The following is a 10937-nucleotide window of genomic DNA, read 5'->3' on the forward strand; positions in this document are numbered from 1 at the left end:
GGCAGGTGCGGACGGCCGAGGATACCTCCAGGACAGGTGACGTTCCGATAAAGACCGTCCCCCTTGTCGACTCCGACTGTGGCAGCGGCCGGGCGTCTGCCGTCCCTGACCCTTCCTCTGTTGATCCGCCCTCAGACCCATCGACCGATCGTATTTGTTTGATGTTTTCTGACGTGACTTCACTGAAAAGCTTTGACTCTCTTACAGGCTGTGGAGATATTATTGCAGACCAAGAGGACGAGGCAGGGCCCAGCTGTGACAAGCATGCCCCGGGGACAGGCAAGCCAGGTGTGTCTAAAAAGAACCCCAGCGTGGTGGCCTACCAAGGAGGCGGGGAGGAGATGGCGAGCCCGGATGGGGTGGATGACACCTATCTGCAGGAATTCTGGGACATGCTCTCCCAGACTGAGGACCAAGGACAAGGGCCCCCCGAGGGACTGGCTAAGGCCGCCTCAGCACTGGACGCCAAGGGGGCTCCCGAGACCTCCAAAGACACCCGGGGGGTCGAAGTGGCCAAGGACGTGTCCTCGGTCAAGCGCAGGAGGCTCAACCGCATTCCCATTGAGTCGCAGCCCAAGGAGGAGCCCAAGCACCTGCAGAAGGAGCAGCAAGAAGGCGTCCCCAACAGTGACGAGGGCTACTGGGATTCCACCACCCCAGGCCCCGAGGAAGACGGCACGGGCAGCGGGAAGAAGGCGGGCATCTCCAGGGATAGCTACAGCGGCGATGCGCTCTACGATCTCTACGCGGATCCGGATGGAAGCCCGGCAGCCCTTCCTGCCAACGAGGAGGCGTCCTGTGTGTCTAGGTTAAAGCCCGTGTCCCCAGGCACCATCACCTGTCCACTGCGAACACCAGGCAGTTTGCTGAAGGACTCTAAAATCCCCATCAGCGTCAAGCACCTCGCCAACCTTCCGTCCAGCCATCCCGTGGTGCACCAGCAACCAGCCAGGAGCGAGGTGCCCAGAACAAAAATCCCAGTGTCCAAAGTGCTCGTCCGCAGGGTCAGCAACCGAGGCTTGGCTGGGACCACCATCCGGGCAGCGGCCTGCCACGACAGTGCCAAAAAGTTGTGAGGTCTCTGAGGCCAAGATGGATGGACCACATGTCAAGGAATACAACTTTCCCTGGTAACCACTGAAATAAGTTTTGCTTTTCCTAAAGAAAGGCTTTGAGGACCGTCTCTGCTACAGAGCCTGGACGAGGGTCTTTGTCCCCGCTGGGGCAGGAGACACTAGAGAGGGGATCCACACTGCACATGGGAGTCTCCTCCCCAAGATAAGTCCCTGGGAATTATTTTCAGCACTTTTTTTTTCTTTTTAAAAATATGTTTTCTGTCTTTTTTCTTTAATGCACTGAATACTTGGAAGTCATCTTTACTTGCCTTTTCAGAAAGAGGACCTAACCAAACCGAAGTAAGTGTCAGGCCATGATGTTTGGCCATGCCAGGGTCCAGAGGTCTGGAGGAGCCACTGCAAGAACCAGAAGAGTCCTCCTCTTCCATGATCCTTCCCTTCCCCTTCCCCTTCCCCTTCCCCTTCCCCTTCCTCTTCCCCTTCCAGGGGGTGGGGTGGGGGGCGGGCAGGGAAGACCCTTTGCTGTATGGAAAACACCTAGGAAGCTGGGAAGAAAAAAACACCCCAAAACAACCAGAACAGGTATTACCTGATGAGCAGAGGGCATCATTGATTGGCAGAAAATTTTCCTAGTTTCAGTTGCTAGGTATGCAAATAGGTAAATATCTGCCACTGGGTCAAAGAAAGAAGAGTTTTGGTTTGATCATCTGTTTGGGGAGAAAAATGCTCAGCAGAGCAGGTTTTTTCCTTTTTGTTGTTTTCCCACCCCACGCAGAAATCAGGACTGGGGAAAGATTTCGTTCCATGCCAACAGACCCAACATTGCAGCATTTATAAACTGTCACTTTTCATGTGTAGATAATGCATATTTTACCGTTTATCCAGCTGTTAACATTTTATAATCTGTTCGTAACCTCAAGTTTAAAACCTGGTTTTATAGCTAAATATGGTAACTGTCCCCAAACCATTGATATTCTTTTATGTGCCGTAACCTGCAGCAATTCTGTTTTTGTTTTATATGGGTTCTCTGGCTTTCAGTGCACAAACAAACAAACAAAACTATTGTGTTGCTGTTCCAGAGCATTGGTTCTGCCTTGTCTTGGTAAGAGTCTGTTTCTTACACAAAATCTTGATTTTTCAGAGATTTTACCTTTGTTATAAAAAATTTTGGATTCAACCGTCCCTCAATATGGGGATTCTAAAGTGAGGAACACACAACAAACAACAATAGAAAAATATAGTTTTTCATATCATTAGACTTCTGCTTTATAGACTTAAGACTGAGACAGGTTATGTTCAGAATATAACACTGGCAAGCGTATATATCATAAACACTTTATGCCAAGATTTTTTGAAAAGTGGCTTACTTTGTGTACATTCTCTATTATTTGAGATGAAATATTTATTTCAGAAAGGGTTCCCATATGCCTCGGTAGTTTGAATTATAAACTGAAGCAGTTCCTAGAATGCTGTTAGGGTCTAATGATTCTACAACAGTGTCTGAAATGCACTTCAGAGCGTTTAATCAAGAGACCAGAGTTTCTGCTAGGAAGTGACTCACGGTGTCAGGAAGATAGACATATTCAAGGGAAACTACACATGTAAATGACATCAACACTTCTATATAACTTTCGTTTTTCCAGAGATTGCCTAAGTAATGAACTGATATTACATGTTTTTTAAGTTTGTTTTGTGTAAAGGAAAGAATAAGATAAGTATACGAAAGCCTATTTGAATAATATGAATGAAGTAACAAAATAAATAGTCATCAAAGGAAAACAAATTTGAGGCAGTTTTAAAATCTCCATTTTACATCTGCAGTGATTTGGTTAGAAGAGGTGGTAGAGATTTGCCAAATTTTTTGTTAGATTACTGGCTTTTATTGCATTGTGTCAGATTCTTAGTGTTATTTCAAAGTAATGTTTCATTTTCTTGTGCTATAGATGAGGTCCTATACTCAGGCATAGCCTTAAGAACTCTGAATACATCATTAGGAATTCATAAAGCAACTCACACTCACACGTGCTAATGCACTCAACTGTGCACAAACTAACAGACAAAGGCATCGACTGTAAAATTGGAAGTTGAAGTATTTGAAATGTTTTCTGTCTTGAGAAATGAATTTAAATTTGACTTAATGCTGATAGTACTATTTAGGCTCAAAAAACATTCATTTTCCCCTAGTGAATGGAAAGAACATAAATTTTATTCCTAACTGTAAATTGAAGCATCTTTATTTTCTTTCTGTGAATTTTCTTGCAAGGATTATATTTCTTCAGTGAGAATCCATGGCAAAGTTATGATTGTTCATTTGTTCAGTTGTACAGGAAAGTTGGGAGTACCTGAAGTATTGATGAGAATACTGTAATAGTAAAGGCAATCTATCTATTTATTTTGTAAGCACTGGAACAAACTATTTTTACTTTCACAGATTTGGGGCTTATTTCTGTATTTACACTGCTATTCTGTGTCTTCTTTATATAAGTAAAGGAAAATGGCAGCAAAGTGTATTTCCTCTGACCTGTCCATTAACCATTTATACAAGATTGAAAACATGTTTTCTACTCTTTTTTCCATTTTTTCTCTATATCTTTAAGAATTCCACGTACACCAGTCAAATGAAGGATTCAGGCAATGAATTAAATGCCTTCAGTCACTTGATGGGAAATCAGGACCAGTGTAGGAAGAGTGTGTTCTTAACCTTTTCCAACCGTAGACAAGGGGTCAGAGCTGTTTGTTTGTGTTTTTGTTTGTTTGGTGCCAAGGGCTACTTTTATCCATTCATGTTCATAGAGAGTGGACTTTTAAAAAGAATTTTAACAGATTTCCATTTCAATGATTATTAATGCATTGTCTAATTTGGCCATATTTCCTGATTTTTTTTAAAGGAAAGGATTGGATATGGGCTGATGACACCTTTCCCTAGTATGATTCTGAGATGCTTGGTTGACTAAGTCCCTGTGGTGAAAGAGCTAGCCAAATTAGAAAACAAAAAGTCAAATCAATTGTTGGCTCTGAATTTATTGGTCAGTGTAATAGCTCTGCACAAAGACGGCCTGATTTTGGTATCTACATTACACAGACGTTACTTGAACCACTGTTCGTGGTGCTATTGGTGGTTGATGCTTTTATTCTCCCATTAGCACCAATAAGGAGAAATTTTACTGCAGCATTTTGAATAATTACAAGAGAAAGTAGATCTTTATTATTTCATCTAACAACAACAATGGAATATAGGACATTAAGGATTTTTTTTGGATACCTTTCCCACAAATTATCTGCCTACTTAAATACAAAGTGTTTAACATCTATGAAGGTGACAACTTATTGAGTTTAAAGGGTTTACTAATTAATTGCAGAACTAGTTTTCAAGTATTTGCATTTAAATGAAAATTCAAATAGCCCTTTCCCCACATAGTTATCAAGGTAAAAGGATATATTAGATATCAAGATCTCTTTGAACTTTCTAAGAGTTTTCATTATTGATATCTTAGATTAATTTTCAGAGACTCTTTATCTTTAACTTTGTAGGGAGAGGTTGAGTAATGGAACTTTCTGTCTTCTCCCTTTGTTTCCATCATGTTTGCTTCATGCCCTCAGATAACAGTAATGGGATCTTTCTCATTATTTAGCGCCTTTTGACATTTGCGTTGTGGAACTCATTTCCTGGGTTTAGTTATTCTAGATTTCTCTCCTGATGATGATTATCTGGACTTGGCCCCTGTGCTTGACTGCTACTGAGACATGTTCTAGTACATTCACATATACTTTGCTACCCTTATTGTCATGAAGTTAATTTAGGAATTGTTATACTCTTAAAAATAAGGAAGAAAAAACATCACAGTCACCTCCTATCACCATTGAGGATGGCCAATTCAAAGTTCCTGGATGAAATGAGAGGAGGCACCCAAATACTTCAGTCTAATCCTGTTTCCCTTACCCTTCTCCAGGCAGACCAAGGTGTGAATAACAGTTCTTATTTAGGGATTTTCAATTCGTTACATGAAAAAATTTATGAAACGGTTTGAAACCAAAAGGCTAGTATGGCAGACTATTGTTTAAAATATATATATTGATTTCAGAGAGGAAGGGAGAGGGAGAGAGAGATAGAAACATCTATGATAAGAGAGATTCATTGACTGGCTGGCTGCCTCCTGCACACTTCCTACTGGGGGTGGAGCCCGCATCCCAGGCATGTGCCCTTGACGGGAATGAAATAGGGACCCTTCAGTCCACAGGCCAATGCTCTAGCCACTGAGTCAAACCAGCTAGGGTGAGACTGGTATTTTAATATAGCCAGTGTGGGCAATAAGAAGCAAACATTTTCCTTCATACAAAAAAGCAATGTAACATTGTCAGGTGATATGCAAATGTGGTCCCTCCCCAGGGCAGTCATTGATTCTGCTACCCCTTCCTGCTCTGAAGATTTTCTGATGGCTGCCATGGATTGCTTCTCAAAGTCTTTTCACTGTGATAATGGTTTAAAGGAGATAGTTTGTTGCAACGATAACCATGTAAATGGAATATTATTATCTCATTGCAGATAATGTTTTTAAGGAGTGACTCAGAATGGTAGTTCGATGATTATGGAAGGGAGTTTCTTCTCGAACTGAAAAAGGAAAGATTAAAATAGTCACAAAGCCTGAAACTGGGCATATTTTATGATGGATATTTACTTTAATTCAATGCAACACATATTCATGGGCATATACTGCAGCAAATACTTAATAAAAATCCATTGGAATTCACACGTAACTATACTGTAATTGGACATATCCATTAAAAATGCCTTTATTTTGGTTTAACATTTTTTTAATTTTCTTTTTTTGTATTTGTTGCCTATAGTTGGTGGGGTGGAGCAGAATGGGGTGCGGTTGAACAAGGGTGGTATGGATTAAGCCACATAGTAGTTACAACAATGATTAACAGTTGTTGAGTACTTACTGAGTGCCAGTGACCGCTAGGAGCTTTAAAAGTCATTATTTAGGCCTCTTAAGAGCCATATAGGTTAGGTAATATTATCTCCCTTATATGAGATCTTTAGTTCATCCTTTTTGTTTGTTTCTATCCCAGTCCATCTCCCCTCCCCCAATTTCTTCTAGTCTCTGGGACAGGGATCTAAATTCTTTAGTGATTTATGATAATACCAGAGCTGAGAACTGCTTAGTGTCATTACCAACTTACTTTCAATAGGAAAAAAGCTAACCCATGTCAAGAGGCTGGAAATTGGTTTTGTGTCTGAGATGATGGTGCTCAGGTCACTGATAGGGAAACCTGCCCCGTGGTGCAGTCTGTCTTCCTTTGGAGATATCCTCTCCTGGACAGAAGTATGGACAGAAATCTTTTCTGTTGTCATGGTGACACTTCTTCCCTGACAGGATGTCAGTCATTCCAAGCATGTTTCATTTGTTCTGAATGTTCTCTGTTTAGATAATAACTAGCTGGATAATCCCTTGATAAAATTCTGAACTTCAGAGATAAACTGGCTTTTTCAAAAGTAGTGCATCCTACCTTCTGTCTACAGCCATTGAATCCTAGCCTATATTTTCTGATTCATTCATTTAATTAATAAATATTGCATATTTATTTTCCATCACTGTGAACTTGAACATTTTATATTAAAATAACTAACATACTGTGCTGGGATGGTGCTCTGTGCTTTTCTTCCCATTGTGATCTCCAGTGCTCACAAGAAACAGGCAAGTGAGTATTGGCTCCATTCTACAGAGGAAGAAAACCATGCTCACAAAGGTGAAATATCTTGTTCACGTCACCCACGTAATAGGTAGTGGGCAGGATCTGAACCAGAAATCTAACTCTATAGCTCATGCTTTAATTATAAATCTTTTTTTATTCACATGATTCAGTTTTTGTATAACTTAAGTAAGAAACTGAGCAAAGTTCTGAACTGCAAGAGCCAAGCCAGATATTTATGATTGTTGATACCATTAAAATAATGTCTGTTTTAGCTAAAAGTGAACTTGTTATTTAAAAAAAAATTACTTGATGGCTGTATACATGCAGCCATCAGGTTTTTTCACACCTGGGCTAGCCTACTTTTGGATTATATTCACCAATTAGAGTTACATACTAGCAGACCTACATACAGCTGTTATGATATAATTGCTTTGTCAATAATAAAGCAAAAAATAATTTCAGTAGTGAACCTGGCAGGTTGCAACCTGAGTTTTCTTCTGCTCTGATTCTATTAAGATGCCACTCTCAGTATTTAGGGAAAATTTGTTTGAAATTGCATCACAGTGATAATCAATGAGGTTATTTTACTAATATAAGGGCTACCTACACTTGGTAAAAAAAAATAGACCTCATTTTAATGAGATGCAGTGGAAGATTTCAGTAACAGGTGGTTGGTTATTCTATTGTGTAGTGAACTGGGGTAATTTTTGGAAATTATTTAATAATTTGGTAGAGTTTCTGCTTCATGGGAGAAGATAACATTTTTTTAAACAAAATAGAACTCAGGTTACTTGTTATTAGAGACATTTAACTTGCTCAGATACACACATGGATCATTTAATAAACTCAAACAGAAATACTAAAAATATCTGGTCAAATTGCAGATGGGCATAGTGTAGACACACAGTAAATACTCGTTAACATGTCATGAAATGGCTCTAGATAGCCTATAGGAATTACCACCCTCCTCCCCCAACTACACAATTATTTTTAAATAAAGGAGGAGAAAGTTAACAACCCAATACTTAAGGTTTTTATTGCTCCCAGGGTAAATTTAACTGAACATAGATGATCTGATTGATAGTGGTAGTTTTATAAAGAATATCAGGGAAATGGTTTTAATGTTATAGGCAAGGTAAATTCCTGTCATTTTTACTTGACTCCAGCTATCTACCAGGCTCATTGCTAACTTCAGGTTTTGTCCAACTTGTTTATGTGAAATAGCTCAATGTAATATGGGGAATTGCAGGTTATTTGAAAATAATGACAAAGAAAACCCAAATGAGAAACTCCATTCTATAATTAGTTTTCCCAAAAGTCAGGCATGTCTTTGAAGACAAGCTTTTGGCTATATTATTTTTGTGCACAGGAGGAAAAATTGTTAGTAGGTTTATAGATATTATTTTTATAATAGAATGTTAAATTCCCCTCAACATCCAACATTGTCTCCTAGAATTACTCTGTTTTTAAAACTTGTTTTAAAAAAAGATTCTAAATAGCAGTAGAGTCTTTTCTCCTTTCTCCATTCCAATGATTTAATGGGATAAATGAACCAATGTTTATATTTTTAAACTTGTAAATATTTTATTTTGAGTATTTTGTATATTTGTTGATATAATTCCATTTTGTGCATATGTATCATTGTGCATGTTTCTGTTTTTGATAGTCACTCTTTTAATGAATGTAAGAAGCTTGGACTAATAGCACTTTTCTTGTCTCATTCAAACATCCTAAAATGAAAATACTACACTGCCATTTTACCTGTTGTGTTTAATTCAGTCAATAAATTTTGTTGCTTCTTTACATTTAAAGTGAATTCTATTTGTTGTTATTCTTTTTCAGAATGAATTTTATTTACAGCCTTTTTGATATTTAGAATTTATACTAATGATGGTGGTGATGACAATGTGATGTGATGTGATGTGATGTGATGTGAGGTGTGTGATTGGAGGAAAGACCAATGGGAGGAAAGACCATATTTCTTTCCACACTTTGTAAACAAGTGAAAAAGTATTGTTGGGTTTGGGCAGTTGCCTTTTGAAAAGCATGTTCATTATTCTGACTCTGATCTGGTTTCTGAGCCTTTTACTCAGAAAATGTTCCATTCCTTATAATCCTGCGTGAGGCTGGCTAAGCTGCCCGTGACTGTCAGGGAGCAGCCAGTGGGAGTCTTTCCAAGGGGTTGTTTTCTATTTTTCATTTGATTTTGGTTTTGGGGGTATCTTTTTACTTCATATGTATAATACTTCAAAATCTATAGTATGTTGAAACTCAGTGTGAAGAATAATGAGGTTGTGGCTTTTTATGTTTGAAAAATCCGAATTGAAGACCACATAAATTATTTTGAGGTATACCTCCCTTAAAATAGGCTTGTTCACAAATATATCCAGAGACATTGAAGCATGCAACAGACTGGCATATTTCAGAGGGAAAGGAGGTGGGAAGGGATTAACCAAATAACTTATATGCATATATACATAGCTCACGGACAGACCACAGTGTGGGGAAGGCTTGGAAAGGGGGTGGGAGCAGGATGGAGGGAGACAATGTCGGGGGGAAGGGGACATCTGTAATACTTTCAACAATAAAGATTAAAAAAATAAAAAAAATAGGCTTGTTCCCACTGCAGTTGCTTACATTGCTCTTAAACATCAACAAAATTTATATTTATCTGTAGGACATAATGAGGATAGATGTCCAAAGGGAGATTTAATTAGTACAGTAAATAATTTCAATAAATATACATTAGTAGAACCACAAATAGTGAGATAGGAAACCCACAAAACCTCTCCTATTATTCTGCTACCTCTCCCCCATTCTCCCAGCCCCTTCATCTTCCTTCCTCTTCTCTTTTCCTAGAACTAACATGGAAGGAACCTCAGAAATAACTGAACCCAATCTTGCTTTAATGAAGTGATGAGGAAACTGAAGCTCAGAGATGCTGAGAGACTTACCCTACAGTCTTTGAAGCCGTAAGGTGCGGCAAAAAAAGACCAAGTTTGAGACCCAAAAAGAGTCTGGATTTGAATTCTGGTTTGGACACTTACTGGCCCTGTGAATCCAGGCAATTTCCTTAACTTCTGTGAGCCACAGTTCCCTACTCTATAAAATGAGGATGAGATTGCATTTATAAGGTAGTTGTACTATTATTAATTTTCAGAAAGATAAGTGTTTAAAATAGCATGTTTTTTGTATATGTTCATTTAGCTTCTTTTGTCTTAAAGAAGGCATCTATAAAAATTAAAACTTCATGGGTTGGAGTTGAAATATTCTTGAACAGAGAACTTGATGTAAGGTTGAGATGAATACTGACTTTTTGGATTGGGGGGAGTTGCAAAACATGCCTTGCTCATTTCTTGCTTGCAATGGATGCTTAGGTAAAAACAGGGGAACAAATGGGAGTAGAGGAGGTCTTCAGTGTGTTATTCTGAGAGACATTATTCTAAAATTAAAAGTCTTCATACAATTAAGAGAGCCTAGGGCAGCGGTTCTCAACCTGTGGGTCGTGATCCTTTGGGGGTAGAATGACTCTTTCACAGGGGTCGCCTAAGACCATCGGAAAACACATATATAATTAGATATTGTTTTTGTGATTAATCACTAAGCTTTAATTATGTTCAATTTGTAACAATGAAAATACATCCTGCATATCAGATATTTACATTACGATTCATAACAGTAGCAAAATTACAGTTATGAAGTAGCAACGAAAATAATTTTATGGTTGGGGGTCACCACAACATGAGGAACTGTATTAAAGGGTTGCGGCATTAGGAAGGTTGAGAACCACTGGCCTAGGGGGAAAGCCTCGCCTTGGTGAGAGAAGTAAAGGATAGTAGGTGAGTTGGTTGGGTAGTTAGTTAGCAGTTAATAGAGCAATGGTGACCAAACATAGTGCTGGTCAATCAGAATGAAGTTTACACTCCCCCAGACACTAAACAATGGGCTATGGGAGATAGCACAACCATAATTGAAGGCAGATAGCTGGGTGGTTTAGAACAGTGGAGAGGAATCATTGGTGCATGTAACCTGAAAAAGAAAAAGTAACTATATGGGCTTGAGAGATAGAGAACAATTTAAGCGAGAGGGCAATTTCTTCTGCCATTGCAAGCAAGGAATGAGCAAAGCTTGTGCTCTGAATGGGCCTAATTTCCTAAACATTTC

General features: G+C 39.0%; 1 protein-coding gene across 1 annotated transcript in view; it reads left to right on the top strand.

Moving 5' to 3' along the window:
- The window catches only part of AMER2 (APC membrane recruitment protein 2), a 12714-nt gene extending 9598 nt beyond the window's left edge, over nucleotides 1-3116 (top strand). The window contains exon 4 of the mRNA XM_014539399.1: nucleotides 6-3116. Within this exon, the coding sequence (XP_014394885.1) occupies nucleotides 6-1076 (1071 nt within the window). The 3' untranslated portion in view covers nucleotides 1077-3116. The remainder of the gene's footprint in view (nucleotides 1-5) is intronic.
- Nucleotides 3117-10937: the final 7821 nt, after the last annotated feature.

Source organism: Myotis brandtii, unplaced genomic scaffold (assembly GCF_000412655.1).
Source record: "Myotis brandtii unplaced genomic scaffold, ASM41265v1 scaffold216, whole genome shotgun sequence".
NCBI classification, from domain to species: domain Eukaryota; kingdom Metazoa; phylum Chordata; class Mammalia; order Chiroptera; family Vespertilionidae; genus Myotis; species Myotis brandtii.